Raw genomic sequence first — 22,028 nt, forward strand, 5'->3', positions numbered from 1 at the left:
GAGTTCCTTGATATTCGTGAACGATGGCCCGAGAAACGAGATTTCGAGAGTAGGATGTGCTTGTGTCGTGTTTGCTCTCTCTCTCTCTCTCCCTCTCACTCTCGCTGTATCTCTGTCTACAAAATAAAATGGTAATTTCCTCTCTTTTTTCTTTTTTTACTTTAATGAAATTAAATGTTTCGAGTACTTTAATGAGATTTTTCCGACCAAAAACAAATGAGCCGAGATTTTAGACTCCAATTTTCGTATAAGAAATAAAAGTAAATGACAATCGGAGACATGGGAGGTTAAGAAAATGAGTTAAATAAGCAATATTTCGCAATAAATGAAAATATAAGGTGTAAGATTTTCATAAGTTACTTCGGAATAAAAAATTATTGCTTTTGTTGTTCTTGTAATCACGTTAACACGCACTAATAGACTACTTATGTAAGACACCAATGCTGAAATTTTCAAATCATAAACCTTATTTAAGATCTTTTTATATTGCAATCACATATTTTTATGCATTATAAACATATATAACGTTGATTATCGCTTATATTTAAAAAATCATGCATAATCTCGACAGTTTTAAAGATTTACACTTATAAAAATGAAGTGAATATATACTTAATAAGAAGCCATTTCCTAAAGTTTAATCTTACAAATTTCCTTCTGAATTATTTATGTGATGACCGACCTTCGTCTTCATGTGCATTAACAAAAATGCGCCATTGATGTTGACATGATTTATATAGTTGTTTGATTATATTAGCAAAGGGAAGCGGTGGATGGATCTTAGTCTTACTTTTAATATTTCATTCTATATGAATATACTTATAGCACCAATTCACTTTCCACTTGAAGAGGCGGTCAATGCCAAATTGTTTGACTTGGAATTCTAATTGAAGAATGGATGACTTTGCTTTTAAAAGGGAAAATCTTATATATAAATGAGCATCAAATAGCGAAAATTATGACCGTCCAATGAAGGATTGCATGTTAATGGTCAAACATGACCCTCATGTTGTTGTTATTATTATTTCCCATGGTGACATCATATAAATGTGACAATAATAAATCAGAATTATTAAACAAAAAGTTTACTTAAGAAATTCCAAACTGAAATTACCATAGCAGGGCAATGGGAAATGGGCATGGGCATTCCAGCTATTGCCCATTTAGACTCAGCGACAGGTGAAAGCTGGATCCTGGATGTCACCTGTAGCTTAGGGCATGGGTTATGCATGGGTTCCAGGAAAATCCCTCCATCCACCATGAAAATGTTTTGTGTCCGGGTTTTCAAGTGTTTTAAGACAATTTGACGAGATTAATGTTGGAATTATTCATTCATTCCTGCATTCAAATGATAGCAATAGTAATTAGGGGAGATTTAAAAGTCAAAAAGTAAATTCATAACATAAAACAGCATCATGATTGTAAAATGACAAAGAAAGTGAATTAGTAGTAATTAGGTGGGTTCTGATTAGGTTAATGTCACCATTAGAGCCATACAAAGGCTTAAAAAGTCAAAAAAGTAAAAGTCGGCTTGTTTCCGTTGAACCGGGCAGTTTGCTTAAAAACTCTTTGATGTTGTGTCTCGTCTCTCATGCCATTGGCAGAGAGAGCTAGCTAGCTAGTAGTTGAGAGGTTGAGAGGTTGAGAGATTGAGAGAGAGCTAGGTAGCCGGCCACCCAGCCACCCAGCCACCCTTTGTTTTGTTTTGTTTTGTTTGCATTGATATCATCAATTTTCCGACTGACTGTCATTGCTGTCTTAATTAACGCGCAAGAAGGGAGCTTGTTTCAATTATAAATTTATAATTAAGCAAAGGCTGCCTGCAGCAAAAGTACGCAAGTAAAAGCCAAGAATAATAATAATTAAGGGTGATTAATGTCGTTATTATAGAAAACTTAAACAAATGGTAACTCTGTGTTTTTTCTTTTCTGTGATGGTGATCTGCAAAAGTCACACTTGACACCCAAGACAGAAACATGCAGACAGTCTTGCTTTTCTTTTTCTGCATAATAAAGTGAAGTGAAACACGTAAACTTAAACTAACCTTTCTTTTATATCTTTTCTTTTTGGGTTAAAAGTTAAAACGCTCTCGTTGATTGACAGCTTACTGCACACAATAATATTCTGTGGGTGGTTCCATTTCTGTTTGTTTGGTAATAATATATTAGGCAAATGGCGTTTGTTAATGCCCAATCTTTCTCGCTGCTCGAATCAAGAAAAGGGTACATTGATACCAAGTAACATGCATCATGCATGAGCAAATAGTTGCCTCTACATGACGACATATTCTCTATTATTGAGAATATAAGCACAAAGTGTTGAATTAGACGAAAACATTCCTTGCATATATGCACGGCAACGGCAATCGCATAAAGAAAATTTGGGAATTTGACAACCAAAAATGTCACGTGGCGCATAATGCACAACTCACAAATAATAAAGTTGGTGTACCAGCAACAACAATCAAAATCTGGGTTTTAATTATTGGGTAGCCAACCCAATAGTACAAAGTTTACAACTCAAATATAACAAATAAATATATTTATAAAATAAAAAACCTGCAATTTTAGGATATGAGTTGTAAATCCAAGAGCCAAATTGCCAATTAATTAATTAATGTATTGGTTAATCAACAAATTAAGCATTTGATCGAGAAAGATTTCCCATGATATCGCATGGTGGTTTGCCTTGTAATTTGTGATTCTCTTAACGGTTGACCCTCTCATTCCCATACCATCATTTTATCAAGAATTTGGTAAGTATGCATGCATGCATGGCAAATTATGGGCGCGTGGCAACGTGTGCGCACTTATAATTAAAAAAAGGCACATGCAGAGTGCCTTATATTACTCCATAAATTGGCATGCCGACATAGATTAAACAACAGATATATTATATATGTTGTTGATTTCTTTTTTTCTCGTCAAGCATTGAATCATTGATGTGTGTGTGTGTCCGCCCGACAATTGATGGACTGACCTTTAAGTAATGGCTTCATACTATGTACAACTTTGGCTCTTTCTTTCTTTCTTTCTTTTTATCTCCACTCAGAAAAAGAAAAAAAAAACAAACTCGATCATCATCATCTCTTGTTATAGATACATTGCAAGTACGTTTGAGCTAATTAATTAATGACAGAAATGCTTACTTGAGCCGGAAAAAAAGTTAAGTTTGTATTTGGTAATCAACTTAATTTGGTTCCATAATCATGATATTATCTTCATGAGTTTCTATTTGGTAATCAACTGGTTAATGCGGCTGCATCATGTGAGTATATATGATATGGACGAGTAGGGCAGATGCATGGAATACTTGTTTGTTGGGCTTCGTTCGATATGATGAATTAGTTGACTTTTGATATAAGAGCACAACATTCAAATTACAGATGCATGCAGGAGCCAAGAGCCCTTTCTTTCAGGCTTATCTTTCAAGAAATGAAAAGCACGAAAAACGTGTAGCGAAAACTACAATTCTACAAGTCACAAGTGCGATGTTGCAAGAGCTTGACCATTCATAGTAGCTACTTGTACCACGGCTTTTGGATTTTGAAAACTGAGTATTGTATGTACTATTATAATTTGTAGATAGAAATAGAATTAGATGAATGCATGGTTTTCCACCAAACAGGCTGCTGGTGGGGGTCTACGACTTCGAGTGGTTCCATTTCTATGCATAATTAATATTGTGTATTGTTAATTTCTAGGATGGGTACCCACTTTGTCTTTAGGGCATGCCTCCTTTACACTTTTCCCCTCCATTATTTTACCCACATTTTTGTTTGGGAACGAAAAGTAACAAATCTAAGGACAAGTCACAACTTGGATGGTCCAAAAACCATCAGACTATATATATTTGCCAAATGCAACGATGATGATTCTATATGTTTTTCATCATGCAGGCAAAGTTAATCAATTAAACTGTTAATCTACAGCACGTATAACTTTCTAGTAATTTGATTTTTTGTCTTGTTACACATATAAAATTATCTTGACGATGACGTGTGGGTGATTTATGACTATCGATAAGATGCTGATGAAGTTTACATAGATGAATGGTCAGAATTCCACTAACCCTAGCACAACTATAGTCCAATAACCATTATGATCAATTCTTCTGCTGAGCACATGAAAAAGCTTTAAATCCTTCATCTCGGGATTGAAGCTCTGGTGGAAAATCTCTGGTAGCAGATTCTACCTGTTGGCTGGACCTTGTAATTAACAGCAAATATATATAAGTACACAAAACTCAGTTCATATATATAGTTCTGATAGGACCACAGTTTTGAGGGTACTAGCTGTATCTGAAGCAAAATCTGATGGTAGCAGTCGCACTAATTTGTAGCAACAAAATTAGTGAATGTGTTGTGTACATAGGACCACAATTGTGGGGATGGCAGCAGCAGAAAGCCTTAGGCAACTACCTTCTCTCTGCCTCTTTTGCCAGCTGCTACTGCTGTACGTGCTGTGGGTTACGGTAGCTCCTGATTTTGGACCACCCTAGTCTAGCTACAAACAACTCTTCTTCTTCTTTTTCTGAAGCAGAGAAGAAGTGGTCCTCTTAAACTTGATTAACAAATGCGAGGCAAGTGTGTGCTGTTTGGGCTGGCAGTCCTGAAGCTGCCAAGCCTGCTGTGTTCATGTCATGGCTCTGCGGCCTCATGAATTTCTTCACACACTCTCTCTCTCTCTCAACCACCATAATCATTTACTTGCTTAATTGCCTTGGGTTGTGTTGAGGATGCCAATAGCCATTTTCAACTTTTCAGATCTCTGTCTTCTCTTCTCCAAATGGACTGCTTGATATTACGGGAAAGCATTTTGTCTCGGATTCTTTCAAAAATAAAAAATAAATAAAGGAAGAAAAAGAAAAAATTGAACCCGACGTGAATCGAACACGCAACCTTCTGATCTGGAGTCAGACGCGCTACCATTGCGCCACGGATCCGATGATATGTTGTAGCTGCGTAGTGCTATATAAACTGTACGGCATGGACTTTTTGGTATTTTAACCTACCAACTATGGGCTTACACCTTGCTGGAATTATTTATTAATGAGCAATGATGTAAAATGGGCTTTAGGCCATTAGGCCTACACTTCCTGAGCCCATGTGGCAATTTGGAGCAATTGCTTTTCCACAAAAGGTTCTAATTTCGATTCCTAACATCTGTGTTGTGCGCGTGAGTTTAATATGCTATCGCCCCTCTCAATAAAAAAAGTGTTCAATTAAAGAAGTATATATCAAAATAAACACATGATACTTACTTATTTCCAAGGCAACATGCATGATTTTTTTTTTCTCTGGGTAGTATGATTGTAGAGTAGTAGGTACGAGAAGTCAACCTTGTAAAAATCGATGCACAGTTTAGGCCATTTTCAAACCTTCAAGATTCAAGCCACCATATTATTATTATCCAAAAATTGACTGATATGTCTGCGTTGCCATTTTAAACGAAGGCACTCGCTCACATTTCCTTTTCAAGTTTCTCATTTCAGAACTTTGAATTTAAATAAACCCAAAATTGTGGTCCAAAAAAAACAGTCATGAGTATACAATTAGCCTGTTAGCGGCCCCGTAAGCTTAATTTAGCTTGTTGGCAAAAAAGAAAAAGCTTGATTTAGCTATGGTGAAGGTGAGTGGGTGTTGAATAACTTAAAATGGGCTAGACAAAATGCTCGGTTGGATATTCATTCTCATATCCATTGTAATCATAATACAATCGCTCCCCTTTTGGTATGTCTCTGTTTGCAATCAGTAAAACCCGACTCTCACCATTGACATCATATCTTACACATTTTAGGTTCTGCTTCTTTCTCCCATCCCTGCACCAAATTTCAGTAACTTAGATTATATTGGCAAAGTGGCCAGCGAGACAAGGTTGGAAGTAATATACATACAGAAGGCAGAATATAAAACTTCGGAATGGAGGTGAGCTTACGGTGTGTGATTGTTGATGCCATTGACGAAGCGGGCAATGTTACCATGCTTGTCAGGACAAATGAGAAGGCTTTTTGAAGGGTTAGCAGCTGAAAGCAATGTCATCATGCTATCCCCATCATCATTTTCACGGTTCTTCAAGTAATCTACATCTCCAGCATATTCTGTAATTATTGTCAAATCCCTGATAAATTTATCAGCCTCTACTGTGAACCTGTGAAAATCAAGTAACTATACTGAATCAGGGACTCAACTGTATCAACCACCAAGAGAAAATATTTGTTTTTTTCATAAACTCACCCCTCCTGGGGATCAAAAACAACCATGAGGGGTGGACATTCTCCTCTATCCATCATGCTTTTGCACAAATTCAAAGTTTCAATATCTTCTTTCGACAAAACCTGCAAAGACAGTATTGAGATAATCAGTTATGCCATTGTCAATGCAAGCCATAAGACAAATGTACTTTTTGGATCACCCCTCAAATTCAGAAAATCAAATATCATATAGTAGGACTTCTCTACCAGAATAATCAGGATATGTCTAAACATATAACATCAATCTCTAGATGTAACTTACGGATACATGAAAATAACAAAAGGCATGCTGTTTCCGGAGTCATGCTTGCAAGTGCTAATGTTCAGTCAATCCCAGTGGTTAAAATGCAATCTTCTATCATGATACTGAGCTTTTGTTGACACATACTCTGAAATTTTTATCATTCCCTGGTTAAGTAACATTGAGACCTCATGCAGAGCTCTGGACACTGTCCACATGTTTTTTTAACTTATAAGGAACTTCACAATAAAAGGGCAGTTGAGGCAGAATTTCAGCACAATTAAATCAGCAGAAGACCATATTTCAGAACATAAATATACGCTATTGAAACTAACATAGTCTCAATCCCAGCAATTCAGTTCAAATCCACCAACACAGTGAATTCTACACCTGTCCTAATTGGTTAGAGAGAGAATTCACTGTATTCTATTAGCCCAACCAACAAGAAGACATCCACACGTGAATTGAAACATTATTATTGGAGAGGTCACTGTTTACAACATACCTGCATTCCTCCTTGCTCAAGAACTGCACAATTGGCCGACCTGGGTGCCATTCTAGGCCTATAAGTAAGCTCATTACTGAACTTAGTCCCAGTGGCAGTCAATGCTGTTGCTAGTGACGCCATTTGTTGCATTCTCCTTGTATGATCCTCGGTGGGACTAAAGGGCAATAATCTCCTTTTCTTTTTGGACATCACCAGGCTGCTTGCCCGCCTTCGCCTCTTTCGGTTATCTATAAAAGTAACAAAATATACAGGACCAAGATGTACCCAGTTATAAACCAGCATAGACATATAAAGAAATAAACCCTTCGAGGATTCCATAAATAAAAAATGAATATGCATCCTAATAAACTGTTTTTCACTGGCGTTTACCTTGATTTATCTTCTGGAGTGAGTCCGCAGACCTCTTAATCCGAAAAAAATCACTAATTTTGGTCTGATGGAGAGGGAAAGCTGTAGCACACAACGAGAAAGGCAATTGAATCAATAGAAGAATCAATCAAATCTGAGCATTTCAGCCTCCAAACAAATCAAGCAGGTTAAATTGAAAACCCAAATAATAAAAAAGAAATACAATTGGAGTATAAGCCTACCCACAATCCCACATTCAAATCACCCATAAAATTTAGTTCAACAAAAACCCCAGTAGTTAGCTAATGAATCTGGACAGAATAAATACCGAAAATGGGAAAAAATATCAACCAGGAACGTACACTTGGGCTTTTTGTTCTTGGAGCAACAAGGGCCAAACCACTTTCCTTTAGGCACGTGAACAAGGATGGGTCTCAGGCAAAACAAATGGTACCCTCTGTTACAGTTACAGCCGTCGCACAGAAGCAGCTCGGCCGGAGATTCACCTGACCCACACTCCTCGCAGGAAACGTCGCCGTATTCAGAATCCGAAGCACTATCAGAGTCATCGTCGACTATTTGAGAACGAGAAAGAGGCTTGGGGGCTTGAGTTCTTCTCCCCAGCACCACCATATCTTAATTCTTGCTGTCTGACTTCTCTTTTTTTTTTTTCGGCCTTTACGGATTTGGTTCCTGCGATGTTGTTGTGCCTATTTAACCAATGGGGCGCATTTCGCGCGCTAATTTCGGTTCGCGGGAAATGATGTTGGCGCCACCTTGGGTCGTTTCGTTAATTATTTGGCGCCACTGTTTCCTGATGGGCCGGGTTGGGTCTAGTCCAATAAGCATGTGCGGGGTTGGGCTTGGGCTGAAAATATTTAAACCCATAACTAAGTGACCCAAATATTAAAGGAAAAAAAACTACGCCTTTACAGCAATTTCCCCTTTATTTTCTTTATTCCAATTAATTTTTTTTTTTTTTTTTTTTTTTTTTGCAAATACAATTATACAATTTTGTGCTTACCTTTAGCGAACCCCAATTAATATTTAAAAAACTCTTCATATTTTCACATAAATTAAAAATAAAAAACCAAGGCAATCTAAGCTGAGAGAGAGAGAGGGGAGAGATACCTCAAATCCTCAATGAGGGCTCATCGACATCGTCTTCGAATCCATTGCGGCAGCTCTTGGAAGATTTCTCCATTTCCGATCTATTCTATCTGCCTGCCGCCAAGATAATAAATTTCTCCGCCAAATAAATAAAATGCAGGAGCCGATATTGAGAGAGAGAGAGAGAGAGAGAGAGAGAGATAGGGTAGTTTAGAGATTGGATGAGAGCGAAGTGTGATGTGAGTGAGAGAGGTTGTGGTGGAAATGCGGCGGCCCAAGGCCGACGAGAGTACCCGAATTGGGTTCGAACCGAAGGGTCTGGAAAATGAAAATAGAAAAGGGAATTTACTCTTGTGAAGTTTGTGTTTGTAGCCTACAGTGACCAATGACCGTGGAAATGTAGCCTACGTGGCGACTCCCATCTCCTACTTCCTTCCTACCTCTATTCCGAGTACTAGTAGTAGTAACCCTTGAAATAATTGTACTTGGTCAATTTATTGAGCCTAATTTTAAGTAATAAAAATATTACATAACAAAAATATATAAATTCCTTACATAAAATATATATATATATTCTATATTTCATCTAAATAGTTATTATTTCTAAAATTATGTGAGAGTGAGAATTTTGAGGAAAAAAATTGCATACCATATCGTCATCATTACTGTTATCTCTATTATTACCATATTGTCACCGATATTTGATAATTAATCCACGTGCGATGTATAGCTATGTGTAGAGGCTTTTTTCTTCCGGCAGCTACTACAGGCATAGGCTACCGTAAAGAGCAAAATGTAAGAAATTGCCCCTTGAGTCTGAGTTCAAAGATCAAGCCCCAAGAATGCTTCGAAAGGACAGAGATGCATTAGGAAACACCTTGGTTACCTTCACCAACGAAAATAACACCAACTTACATATAAATTCTTGGTTTGGCATGAGAAGCTTGTGGCATGTGAGCAAAATTGTCATGAGTTTAGCACTGAAGAGAAAACTAAGTGTTCCTAGGGGAAAGATGGGGTATTAAGGTTGGAGAGAAAGGATTTTGTAGAGAGGTTTGGTTGAGCATGAGGAAAAAGAGAGAAAAATGTAGCTTGAGTGTTTTTCCGGCAGCTTGACAGAGACTCACAAGTATTAGAACAGACTTGCCAATAGGGAAAACTAAGGGAAAATGATGAGCTGAGTACAAAATTGCTGGGTTTTTGGAGTAAGAGATGAAGCTTGCTCTCTGATGTAGTTGATGCTTGTTGGGTAGAAGAGGCCCTATTTATAGTTACTGAAAGTCATCTTTTTCCAAGAAACCCTAATGGCTTCTATCCCATCTGGCCAAGTCTTTCCCTTTCTTTCTCCCCCCATCCTTTCAATCATCCTATTTTGGTGAAATTTCTTCTGCCCATTTGCACAAAATCAGGGATTTTGGGAGCTTTAGGCCTTTTCCTGCAGCTGCTTCAGTGGGAACTTCCATTTTCTGCCATCTGCCTTTCTTTTTTCCTTCCCTCTTTCAAGGCTAGGTCTGATGAGGGAAAGAAATGAGTATGCATGCTGGTTCAAAGGGTGATATGCGCTTCAATATCCCTTGGTCATTTGGAAGTTTTTGCTTGAAACTTGTTCCTCCCATGTGATGGAGCTTTCCAGCAGATATTTTGGCTTTCAACGTGGCTTTTATTTTCAACTGGGTGTTGATGGTTTTGCAGGTCTTTATTTTATTTATGTGGGCCTTCTAGAACAATAGATTGACTTATCAAATAAATGGGCCAACTTCACCAAAGTTTGGCTTGAGGTGTTGGGCTTTTTGGTTGAGTCAATAGGCTATTTTGGTTGTGATATTTTCTCTTTGTGCTCACCCACATGTTTGGGGTTAAGAAATATGCTTGGGTTCCGAGGCTCCCAAGCAACCGAGAACCTCTATTTCTCGGCTCATCAATGGGCATCATGACAACTTATTACCATTCATACCACAACCTACTCAAGCAAGCCCCAGGCATCTTGCGTGGCTTAGGCCCACTTAAGCTTGTGGCGTGATTATGTGCAGAATAATTCCTTACTTGGCATGGCGTGTTGCTTGGCATGACATGTGTGCAAGCGCATATGATAAACTTTCGTGTGCCCAAATCGGGTTTCTTCTCGATAAAGTATCGTATTGGGCCGAGAATTTATTTGGGCCGAAGCGTGGATTTTTTGGGCCTCAACACTATGATCACTTGTTGATTAGTAGTTAGCCGGTTATTATATTAGTAGTTAGACAACAGTTTATTTTGCGCGTCAATATTGGTTAGTTTGTTAATCAATTTATAAGTTGGTGATTATAATGTAATTAGGGATCGATTAATTTGTACAAATTGAATTGGCCCCAAATAAATAACTATTTATGCTATATGCGTGTACATGTTGAGGATAGTATGGGATTCTATCATTAGTATGCTTATTGTCCCTTACAGTGTATATGACTTGAGCTTCTATCAAAAAATCAATGGAGACTAAAGTGCATATAATTTTGCTTCCTATTTTCCTTATTCGAAAATTTCCCTTATACTTTGCGGGTTGTCATAATTTTGAATCAATCTTATTTTACTTTTTAATACACCGTCGAGATAAAAGAAAAATCCATGATTGGATGATCAACTAGTTCTTGATTGTTTTTCTTCTAAATATTGAAAAATTCGATCAGTGGGTGCATTTAGCAAGGGAAACAAAAAAACATAGAGCTTACTTAATAGTTCGCTTGATCCCCATGCCCATGCCCGGGACAAAAAGGGCCTGACCCAGGAAAAACCCAACCTCCGTCAAATTGCGAGGGAGGAAACTAGCTCAACTTTTTCCATGGATCCCCGATATCCAAGGCCCCTCAAAATCCACCTAGTTTCATCCACCGATTCTCCCGAGTTCACAGATTTAACTCAGTTTCTGACGCGTTCCAGAATCATTGCGCTCGATGCCGAGTGGAAGCCCATCCGCACCCCCCAGTCGTCTTTCCCAACAGTCTCTCTCCTCCAACTCGCCTGTCAACTCAGCAGTGACTCGGGCGAGTCAGATGACTCAGTCGTTTTCCTGCTCGACTTGTCCTCCATTCCTCTACCTTCAATCTGGGAATTACTTAGAGACGCATTTGTTTCCCCCGACATTCTGAAACTGGGTTTTAGATTTAAGCAGGATTTAATATACTTGTCTTCCACTTTCAGCTCACAAGGATGTGAACAAGGGTTTGACAAGGTAAGAGCTTTAAATTTATCAGTCATGGACTGCTAGCTTGCTGGAAAAATGCGGGAAATGAAGGGAAAGTTTAACATCAAGCAATTTTCTTTTTATATATGCCTCTGTTTTATTCATTTCACAACTTTTGCCCATGAATGAAAATAATCACAAGCTTTTGCTTGGGTGATAGAAATGATTAATATGGCAGTAAAGTAATTGAGAAATTTTAATCAAACATGACCTTAACTTCCCTTATTGCTCACAATCTAGTAACTTGAACTTATGCGGAATTGTAACCTGGGTTTGGATTGGTGAAGGCTAAGTTATAATTCTCAAACTGATTTATTTATGGCGTAGAGTACTCTGTTTCTGTGAGATGTTGAGGATATGGCCTCGTAGAGGGCTTGTTTCGTAGAGGCTCAGTTGATATTTTCATAAGAGGATTCTGTTTAAAGTTCACAAATTATGGTGAACAGGTGGAACCCTTTATGGATATTACGAGCATATACCATCATCTGCAGCACAGTCAACCTGGAAGGAAGACGTCAAAGAATATCAAGAGTTTAGCAACTATCTGCAAAGAAATCCTAGGCATTTCTCTTTCAAAGGTTTGGCTTCTCAAGACCTTTGCTATGTTCATTCGAGTACCAAGTGAAGTTCCTATTTTGCTATGCGATGTAAAATTTTAGACTTTTAACTGCATGAGGGAGTGATGGGATGGGTGTTCTTACTTCCTATCAAAATTTGTTAATGTAACATCTCTTCTTTAGGAACTTCAATGTAGTGATTGGTCATGTCGTCCTCTTACAGAAGAGCAGAAAACGTATGCAGCTATTGATGCACAGTGTTTACTTGAAATATTTAATGTCTTTCAAGCCAAGGCCATCAAGGAAGGTCTGTCATACTAGAGATTTAACACACTGCTTTTTTGAAATACAACCCTTGTATTTTGTTATATCCTGTTAGTTATGGAAAGTTATTGGAAATCTAAATTGCAGGGAGCTTGATTCACAGTCCCACTGAATCAACCGTGAATCTTGGGTTGAAAGAGGTTCTTGAGAAGCTTGATGTATGTAATAAAATTGTAAGGATGAAATTCCGTGAAGCTTTGGATATAGTCCGAGCTACCACTTCTTATATTTATCCTAATATAGCTACAGAAGAGGGAATGGCTTTGAGGACGCGACCTAGGAATACGTTGCCTATGGATGAGTTACTCGTGAGGGTTGTAAACAAATATGGGGAGGAAATTTTGTTGAAAGAATCTGATAAAAGGGCCAGAACTAGCAAAAGAAAATCAAAAAGGCGGTCATCAGTGGGTTTGATTTGCAAAGAAAAGCAAGGACAGAGTTTTGAAGATTGGCAAGGTCCACCTCCATGGGATTTGACCTTGGGCGGTGATGGACACCCAAAGTTTCTCTGTGACGTGATGGTAAGTTTTTTCCTATCTGTTTATGTTTTCTTTGCTCTTTCATTTAACTTTTTCTTTGTCTTACATGGTTGATGCCGATTGCACATGAAAAAGAGTGATCGGCAATTGAACTCCCCATCCCCATCCCCCTCTTTCTCTGTTGCCCTATAAGTTAAGAGTTATTCTAAGATCAAAGAGTTTCTGCTGCTGAATTGTGATACTTGCTTGCTCATGCTTATTCAGGTTGAAGGCTTAGCTAAACATTTAAGATGCGTTGGGATCAATGCTGCAATCCCATATTCAAAAAAGCCTGGACCCAGGTATTCTGATGATTGTGCTCTTATATGTTAAATATCTCGTAGAGTTTGAATATGTTTTAACATCTTTTGAATGATTGTATTGAGGTTTCATTTTATGCAGGGCGTTAATAGAACAAGCAAACAAAGAGAAGAGAGTGCTGTTGACACGGGATGCCAAGCTGCTGCGACATGATTATCTAATAAAAAATCAAATCTATAGGGTAAAGAATCTTCTCAAGAATGAACAGCTACTCGAGGTATGTCTGTGTTCATTTTGAAAATTCTGTACCTTATAAATCAAATTACATATACATACCATGTTTGGAAACTACTTCACTATTTCGCAATCATTAATTTAAAAAATTCATAAAACATTGCTAGTGATTCATGGTCCTTCAGGTTAACTTATATAAAGATCTCACTACCTAGAGTCTAGCATTAGATTTAATGAGGCTGTAATTGAATATTTTAATCTTGACAACTTATTATGATTAATATAAGCATGGTGGGTTTAGCTTAGAAAGTTTAAATTACAAAACTAAAGAAACTTAAGAATTTATGATGAGTTAGTATCTGATGAAGATGTGATAGATATGTTGAATGGGACATCCTAGACTCCTAGTTTGTGTTTAGTTTTGGAAGTGCATAGGTAATACTGATACATATTCCTAGATCATAACATTTGAAGAAGCGATTAGAACGTTGAATTTTTGTTAACAGGTTGAATCTGATTCTGAAGTGTATTCTTGCAGATCATTGAAACTTTCCAGCTTAAAATTTGTGAGGATCAGCTGATGTCAAGATGCACCAAATGTAATGGTAGATTTATTCAAAAGCCCTTGACGACTGAAGAGGCTGTTGAAGCTGCGAAAGGTTTTCAAAGAATTCCTAACTGCTTGTTTGATAAGAATCTAGAGTTTTGGCAATGTATGGACTGCAACCAACTTTACTGGGAGGTATGTTTATCAATCCTTTCCTTCCTCCCTCTCTCTGTCTCTGTCTCTGTCTCTGTGTCACTCTCCACTATATGGTGCTGCATGTGTGGTCAGTTTGCATTCTAATTAAAACCTGGAAAAGCAACATGCGCGTTTCCATTGTTTACAAAGGAAGGACCACATGGACACTAAACCAAATTATCTTGTTTAAAGGTAATAGATTTGATAATTGACAGGTGATAATGAGAGGCTGTGTGATGGCTTGCAGTCATCTGAGCAGAGCTAATTGCCCATCCTTGGGCCTACAATGAGAGAGATTTATGTTTCTCTCTCCCCCGTAAACTCTTTTGAGTTGTAGATTATATTCAATTCATGTGCTAAGCAAATTATAAATGATTTGATATGTTGTCCTTTATTTCTTCGGAAAACCGCTGTCAAGAGTTTTGATATAGTATGACAATTCATTGTTGAATAGTGTTCTTAAAAAATAATTTTTTGTTGTTACAGGGAACTCAATACCACAATGCAGTCCAGAAGTTCATTGATGTTTGCAAGTTGAATGAGTAAATTGAAGTTCATTGATGTTTGCAAGTTGAATGAGTGAATTGAAGTTGATAATCATTGTGCACTAGTCTGTCAGTGGCCCATATGTTGCCACTCACCCATACTTTTTCATATCTTCCCCTTGTACGTTTTTTATAATTTTTGGGGGTGATATATTCATGTTGAACTGTTTTGAAGTAATATATGTTGTCATCCATATAAATGCCTAACAAAACATGCCCCAACTCTGTTTTGGTGATTTGAATTTGATGATGATGCACATCCAATTGGTTGGACCTTTCATTTTGTTGCGGAAACGCTGTCGGCTAAAATTAGAAGAATAAGAATAGAAAAGATTAGGACAGATTCAAGTTGAGAGGGGGTAGAGCAACGCGCATGCCTTCCACTTGTGTATGTTCAAATATATTTTTATCAATTGTCTTCCTTTTCCCTCCCTGTAGTTTCAGCCTGTCACATGCCGCAAAATATTCACTCATGCCCCACAATAGATAGAAGTCAGCTTGATGAAGAAAAAGTATAGCTGCTGCTAAATTTGAGATTTTGTTGGATGCTTAAATGAAAGTAGGGGACAAATGCTCCTGAGTTAACGGCTTTTAACGTATAAATCGTTTTCATTGTCAAGCAGGGAATGTTCGGGGCGATGACTATCTTGATCATAGAGTATGTAATGCGAAGCATAGGCCAGACTTTTGAAATTTCTTGGTCTGCCTTGTAGAATAAGCATAGGCCATTTAACTTGCTGGGTTTGCTTTGCTATGTTAATTAATAATTAATCTTATTTAGGACCTCAAGTTATCTTTAAATGTGCATTATGTAACTTTTTGGTTGGGTAACCAAGTCACCATTAGTCACCATTAGTTTTTATAATTGGCTCAGTAATTTTTTAATAATTAATTGAAAAGCAGTCGGTGTTAGGCAAAGCATGATTCAGATCAGATGAAGATATGGTAATCTTACAAGAACAAACTACTTACTTTGGCGAGAGGTGGGGAGGAGGAGGAAACTTCATTGCGTCATATGGATAGGCTCTCATCTCACCTCACTCACATGGTTAATATTTGAATGTTCATTGGGCCCCACCCGTTTATTTTGCTTTTTTGGCGGTGGGTCCACCTAAGTTGGACCAGCCTAGAGGTTCTTTTTCTTATAGAGACGGTGAGGCCCAAAGATGGAATGCCTTCTTTTCTTCTTAATGAGGAATGCCTTCTCTCTCTATGCCTTCTTTCTTGGTCGGTTATGTATGGAAGTTGTAACCATTAACATAGCCAAAGCTTTTAGTCTTCTCAAAATTGGGCATTTCAGGACACTGGATTTGAGATTATGTCTGCAATACAAATTAATAAATAAAGTAAACACAAGTTATTGCAATGTATATAATTTAGGTGTCATAATATGCGTGAAATATATAATTAATATGTTATGGATCATGTGTAGGTGTGTCCCTCATATTATGGGTGCGTAAATGTGTAGACGCGACCCCACTGCTCCTTCCTATCAAAATTCAATTAAATCATGTTTCATGTCCGCTGCACATATGCAGTGACGCCACCCAGGGAAGCATTGCTCTTCTTCCCTAAGTTTACTTTACAGAGATGAAACAACGACAAGTCGTATGGCAGACAATGGAATGGGATTGTAAACGCGTGACGTATGGGAGTTCGACTAAAGTCTCATTGTGGTCAGATAATCGTACGGCAGTTAGGAGTGAGCGAGAGAGATGGACACCGCCACATGCGCACGTTCATTATTACAATTGCTTTTTTTCTTTATTATTATTGTCGATTATTTATTTATTTATTAAATTGATGGGATGGAATGGAAGTATGGATAAAATGGAAGCACCGGCGCGGTGCCCCAAATATTCTCTCTAATTCACCGACACGTTTCGCGACCACATGAGCTCTCATATGGTGGGCTCCCATCATTTTCTGCCACGTGTCCACTGCTTCCAGTCCTTCAGCAGTAGTCGCCCTGCCGCCGTCACCGTTTTCTGCAGAAATGGCTCAACCTCAGCGTCTGCTGCGACTGCTAGCCTACCTCATTTTCTTCAAGTTTTATTTAAGATTATACGTGTGATATGAGAGTCCATGATTTACTTTACTTATGAGTTTTATGACTAAGACCTTTTAACTTGTCGTTTTGCCACACTATCTCTTCTTGTTGTTTATGTTTTCTATAATTTTTTTCACCAATATTATTATACCATATTATGTACCACATTATTAAAAATAAGACGCATTCATATCAATTTTTTTTTACTTATATTATAAAGATAATACACAATGCGTCAATAATAAAATATGTAACATCAGTTCATTGGTATGGTTAGTTAGATGATCTAGATCCTGCTTTTGTAATAATTTATGATTTTCTATGCTTTATAATTTGCTAGGCCTAGGTATACCACACCTAATGGCTAAGCTATAGTAGTGCTAGCTTAATTTAGGTGCTACATATATATGGCTTTTGGATCGAGACATTCAAGATTTTTTTTGGGTCACAATTTGCATTGTTTTTATAGATATTTAGTTGTATATCCACTCTTAGCACTTATACTATAGATAAACCCTACACCATTTAATTTCTATAAATAAATCCAAAAAAGGACAGCTGAACCCTATTGAATTTAATTTTGATTATTAAATTACTTTGATACCCTATTGAGTGTTTTGGATTTTTTTTTCAAGGAGGTTTTGGGGTTGGGTTTGTTTTAAGAAATCAATGACAGTTTTGTAATTTAAAAGAAGTTAAAAGCCTTTTGTTTTGTTGTAATTGGGCTTTGTGTGTGTTTCTAAACTCCATTTCATATAAGGGTCTTTTAATAATTCGTACTCCTATATTGGGTATAATAGTGAATTTCCCTTGTTTTTATTCCGAAATAGGAGGATATAGGAATTAGACTAAAGATTTATCCAAAACATAATACATACGTGTTAGTATATGATATAATAGAACATAATTAAAGAATGAATGTATATATCGTCTCCATTTTCCCTTGCTTATTAGTCCTAGTTGTAAGAAGCTCCTTAATATTGGTATAACATGAAATGACCAATTTACTCCTTCCCCCTCAAGGAAGAAAAGTGAAAATCCTAATATTATACAGGGGAAACAGGGGTTAATTATGTAGTGCAGGAAAATTCATCCCATCTTCCTTATTCTATGGTCAGAAAGAACCGACCAAAAGAGTCTACAGTGCATACGCACACACGCATATATACACACAGAGACAGACGGCCACAAAGAATTAATAGCATTGACCAAGAGAAAATAAACTTTATATATATTCTACTAAAACTTAATTATGTGCATGTACATATTATTCCCAAATATATATATATATGCAGTACAGAGATACTAATATACATATCCTACGATAATGAGCAGTAAAAGACAAAACTACCCCACTCGCTCTCTCTCTCCTCTCTCTATCTCTCTCTCTCTCTCACTCATCATATAGTTGGCCAACACATGGAACCACACCACATATACCACCATCTCTCAAGTGCTTCATGTTTTGCCTTTAAGACCATCTGCGCTAAAAAAGTGGGTGATTTATCCTCTCTCAAGACTTGATATAGCTTTTTCTCTCTTCCCTTTTCTCCTTCTTAGTCCATGGACACAGCTCACTGGCCACAGGTAAAGCAAACCCTTTTTCTTTTTCTTCCATGAAATCATGAAATTATCTTCTTAGGGTTGGGTTTTTCAAAGCTAAGTTTAGCTTAGCTTTGGGTTTTCAAACTTATATCTCTTTCTTGATACTTTGTTTAAAGTAGTTTGTATACTTTTCTTCTCTCCACATATCCACACTGAGAAGAGAATCATGTTTAGCTCAGCTCCCCACTAATATCTGAAATTTATATTGTTGTCTTCCAAGGTCTTTCATTTTTGTCTCGGAAGTTGAAAGTATTGCACTTTTTTCTTTCTTTTTTTCTTCCTGTCATCTGATAAAGTAGGTTTGTTTTTATTGCTGCTGTTGTAATCCTGATCATCAAAGTGTAAAAAAGCAACTCCCTCTTGTTCACTTTGTCCTTGTTTTCTTCCTTTTATTTTCTTCCTCCATCTTTCTCTTAATTTTTCGAGTTACATACAGACGATACAAATACTTTTCTGGTTTTTCGATCATCACCAAAGTTATGGCCTTTTCCTGTCGCTTTTATTTTTTGGGTTTATTTTTATTTATTCTTTTCAGGGGGTTGGAGTGGTTAAATCCATGGAAGATTCTTCTCCCTCAAGGCCCATCTTAGAGAGAAGGGCAAGACCTCAAAAGGATCAAGCTTTGAATTGTCCAAGGTGCAATTCAACCACCACTAAATTCTGCTATTACAACAATTATAGTCTCTCTCAGCCAAGATATTTTTGCAAGACTTGTAGAAGGTATTGGACTGAAGGCGGCTCTCTAAGAAATGTTCCTGTGGGTGGAGGCTCAAGGAAGAATAATAAGAGATCGAATTCATCTTCACCGTCAACCTCTTCAGCAAAGAAGGTTGCTCATGATCATCATAATCATGTCACCACCAATACCCCACATGGCAATTTCCCTCAGCACCACGACTCTGCGTCTCAAAACCCTAAGATCCATTTCCAAGGCCAAGATCTCAACTTAGCATACCCACCAACTGATCAGGAATATGATCAGGTACTACCCTTTAGTATTGACAACAAAAGCCAGCACCAGCTGAACCCTAGCTCTTCTACCACGACTTCATCTCATCATCATCATCATCATTTGTCAGCTACGGAGCTGCTCAAGACTGGGATTGCATCAAGGGGGTTGGCCTCTTTCATGCCCATGGGTGTACCTGATCATTCGAATAATAATAATAATATTACAATGTTTTCTACTGGGTTTCCCATGGGTGTGCAAGAATTCAAGCCAAGTCATGGGCTGAGTTTTTCTCTAGCTGGGTTCGAGAGTAGCGGGTACGGGTGTCTTCAAGGGGTGCAAGAGGCAAACAATAGTCATGCAAGGCTTTTGTTTCCTACAGATGAGGATTTGAAGCAGCAGATTCCAAGCACCACTAATATCACCACTGAATTTAATCAGCACACCAGAGGGGAAGGGGATTCTGGTGGTTATTGGAACGGAATGTTAGGTGGAGGTTCATGGTAAAAAGAAAAAGAAAAAAGAGAGATATATAATGATGTAGAAGAAAAGAAGGTATTTTGGTTTGTTTTTCTGGATCACCTCACCTGGTGGGTGGCACGGTGGCATGTTTGGAGTTTGACGAAAAGAGCAAAGTAATAATAGGGTACACGAGCTTCTTCCTTTCCTTTGTCATGATCATCAGTGTGTGTGTGAATTAATTAATTTTGCTTCTTCTTTTTTCCTTTTTTCTTCTCTCTCACTCTCTTTGGTTTTTGTTTTTCTCTTTCTTTACTCTTTGATGGATCCATGTGGATGTTTTGAAGCTTAATTTTTGGTTGGCTTCAAAAGGGCCATGTCATGATGAATGCTGAATTCCTAAAATAGACATGAACAAGAGGCCAAGGAAGTCTCCCTGTTTCTTTTTAGGGTTCCTTAAAAGAAGATAAATTACAAGACGATCGATCTCCATCTCCATCTCCATCTCCATCTCCATCTCCTAGCTGCTTGTTGAGCTCAGCTTGCACTGTGGCCTTGGCTTGGGGTGATATATGTTTTTCAGTTAATTAGCTGATTAATTAGGTAGCAAAGCAAGAGTCATCGCGATGATTTGTTAAATTATGTATGCAGCAGTGCCAGCAGAGCAGAGCAGAATGACTTGTATGTTGTTTATTATTTACTAGTTAACATTTGGATTTGTGGGTTGATTAGCGCAGTTGATGATGGGGTTAATTATTGGTTTGAAGTAATTAAAGTGATTTGGAATGATGGGCGTCAATCCTTTATTAGGAAAAGTTTCTGCTTTTGTGTGTTGTTTTTGCTTGGCAACAGGTCACAAGTGTCAGGTCTTTTCAGCACCATCTGCGCCTTTGAGATTCTTTCTTCCGCCCATTAATGGCACGGCCATGGCCACCCCCAACCCAACCCTCCATCATCATCCATCATATACACACACACCCAATTAAGTTTAAAGATTAATTCAAAATTTCGTTAAAACCCTATTTAAAATAAAAATTATTCCTATCCGTTTGAATTGAAGGTCTAGTCCGGTGATAGCATCGTTGTCTATATTTTCTTGAAATTTGATAGACAAACTCTCCCTTATTTTGTCATATCATTATAATCATTATTGTTTAGCTATCCTAGTCTCTCTCCCCCTATCCTAGTCCCTACTCTTGACTTGGTTTGGCTTAAGGAGGTGGGATCCACAAACATTCCCCTCGGTAACCATGCTAGGGAATTATCTCCTCCACTCTACAAAATCTTCCAGATGTAGACCTTAATATATTGTATGTATTAGATTCATATAGGAATAGATAGAGCTTCTAAGATTATATCATTGTCTTTTCTTGCTCTATGCTTTGGTGTTGAGCACTAGGGCTAGATTAGCTTGTTACTGTAATATTGTAGGTGGAGGTGCACTACCCACCATGAACATCCCTTTCTTGCCAAACCCTTATTAGGGATTCATACAATCTACGCCACCAATCTTGCTTCCCTTGAATTTTCAATTTTTTTTTTCATTTTGCTTAGTGAAATTTGCCAACTTATACCAATAGGGTATTAGTTGGATTGGTTCAGACCTTCAATATGCTCTCAAAAGGTCCTAGATTCAAATTTCCATAGATCCATGACACATGTGTGTGAGTTTTTCCCTCCATTGACAACCGAAAAACAAATGCCAACCCATAGGCTGTTTCTTTTTCTTTTTGAACTATGTCAATTATTCGAGTTAAGAATTAGTCACAGGTTTCCAACAACACACTGTCGGTGATGAGGATTGATTAGGTTCAAGAGGATAACAGTACTAGCGTAGCAACAAATAGAAAACGCAGAGTAGCTAACTAACTAGTCAATGCATTATAATGTGTGTATATTATATACATATAATATTAGGGTAAAAACACAACTTTGGTCACTATGTTGTGACGCAAAATCATAGTTAATTGTTTTAATTTTTCGATTTTCGTCGTATTTGATTCCGTGAGAGAGAGAGAGAGAGTAGTGAAGTGCACTGTAGGACTAGGTCAAACTGTTCACCATCTTACAAGCCTGCTCAACCCAAATTGATATAGTTGTTTGGA

The 22,028-nt window shown here is 37.6% G+C and overlaps 3 protein-coding genes and 1 non-coding gene across 5 annotated transcripts; 2 read left to right on the top strand and 2 right to left on the bottom strand.

Moving 5' to 3' along the window:
- Positions 1-4,872: 4,872 nt before the first annotated feature.
- On the bottom strand, positions 4,873-4,944 carry TRNAW-CCA (transfer RNA tryptophan (anticodon CCA)). Its single transcript has one exon. It is a non-coding gene; the product is annotated as a tRNA-Trp (tRNA).
- A 426-nt stretch (positions 4,945-5,370) lies between these two features.
- ATXR6 (TRITHORAX-RELATED PROTEIN 6) lies at positions 5,371-8,779 on the bottom strand. The gene is made up of 7 exons (XM_008236476.3): positions 8,481-8,779; positions 7,712-8,217; positions 7,371-7,451; positions 6,999-7,228; positions 6,236-6,336; positions 5,937-6,149; positions 5,371-5,820 (listed from the first exon to the last, which is right to left on the bottom strand). Exons 2-7 carry the CDS (start codon positions 7,980-7,982, stop codon positions 5,661-5,663), a joined length of 1,056 nt encoding a protein of 351 aa, XP_008234698.1. The 5' UTR covers positions 7,983-8,217; positions 8,481-8,779; the 3' UTR covers positions 5,371-5,660.
- A 2,341-nt stretch (positions 8,780-11,120) lies between these two features.
- On the top strand, positions 11,121-15,072 carry LOC103333607 (3'-5' exonuclease domain-containing protein). The gene is made up of 8 exons (XM_008236475.3): positions 11,121-11,667; positions 12,126-12,257; positions 12,420-12,543; positions 12,648-13,081; positions 13,304-13,380; positions 13,481-13,616; positions 14,112-14,315; positions 14,802-15,072. The coding sequence occupies exons 1-8, from the start codon at positions 11,278-11,280 to the stop codon at positions 14,859-14,861; spliced, it is 1,557 nt and encodes a 518-aa protein (XP_008234697.2). The 5' UTR covers positions 11,121-11,277; the 3' UTR covers positions 14,862-15,072.
- A 3,265-nt stretch (positions 15,073-18,337) lies between these two features.
- Positions 18,338-20,709, top strand: LOC103333605 (dof zinc finger protein DOF4.6-like). 2 transcript variants are annotated; one of them, XR_514220.3, is made up of 3 exons: positions 18,338-18,497; positions 19,051-20,110; positions 20,271-20,709. XR_514220.3 is itself a non-coding variant. In XM_008236474.3 (2 exons), the coding sequence occupies exons 1-2, from the start codon at positions 18,474-18,476 to the stop codon at positions 19,969-19,971; spliced, it is 945 nt and encodes a 314-aa protein (XP_008234696.1). In that variant the 5' UTR covers positions 18,338-18,473; the 3' UTR covers positions 19,972-20,709. The 2 variants fall into 2 exon arrangements, 1 of the variants encoding a protein (XP_008234696.1); XM_008236474.3 differs by having other exon boundaries at positions 19,051-20,709.
- The last annotated feature ends 1,319 nt before the right edge of the window (positions 20,710-22,028 follow it).

The sequence above is a fragment of the Prunus mume genome, linkage group LG5, assembly GCF_029339155.1.
Source record: "Prunus mume cultivar Tortuosa linkage group LG5, ASM2933915v1, whole genome shotgun sequence".
NCBI classification, from domain to species: Eukaryota; Viridiplantae; Streptophyta; class Magnoliopsida; order Rosales; family Rosaceae; genus Prunus; species Prunus mume.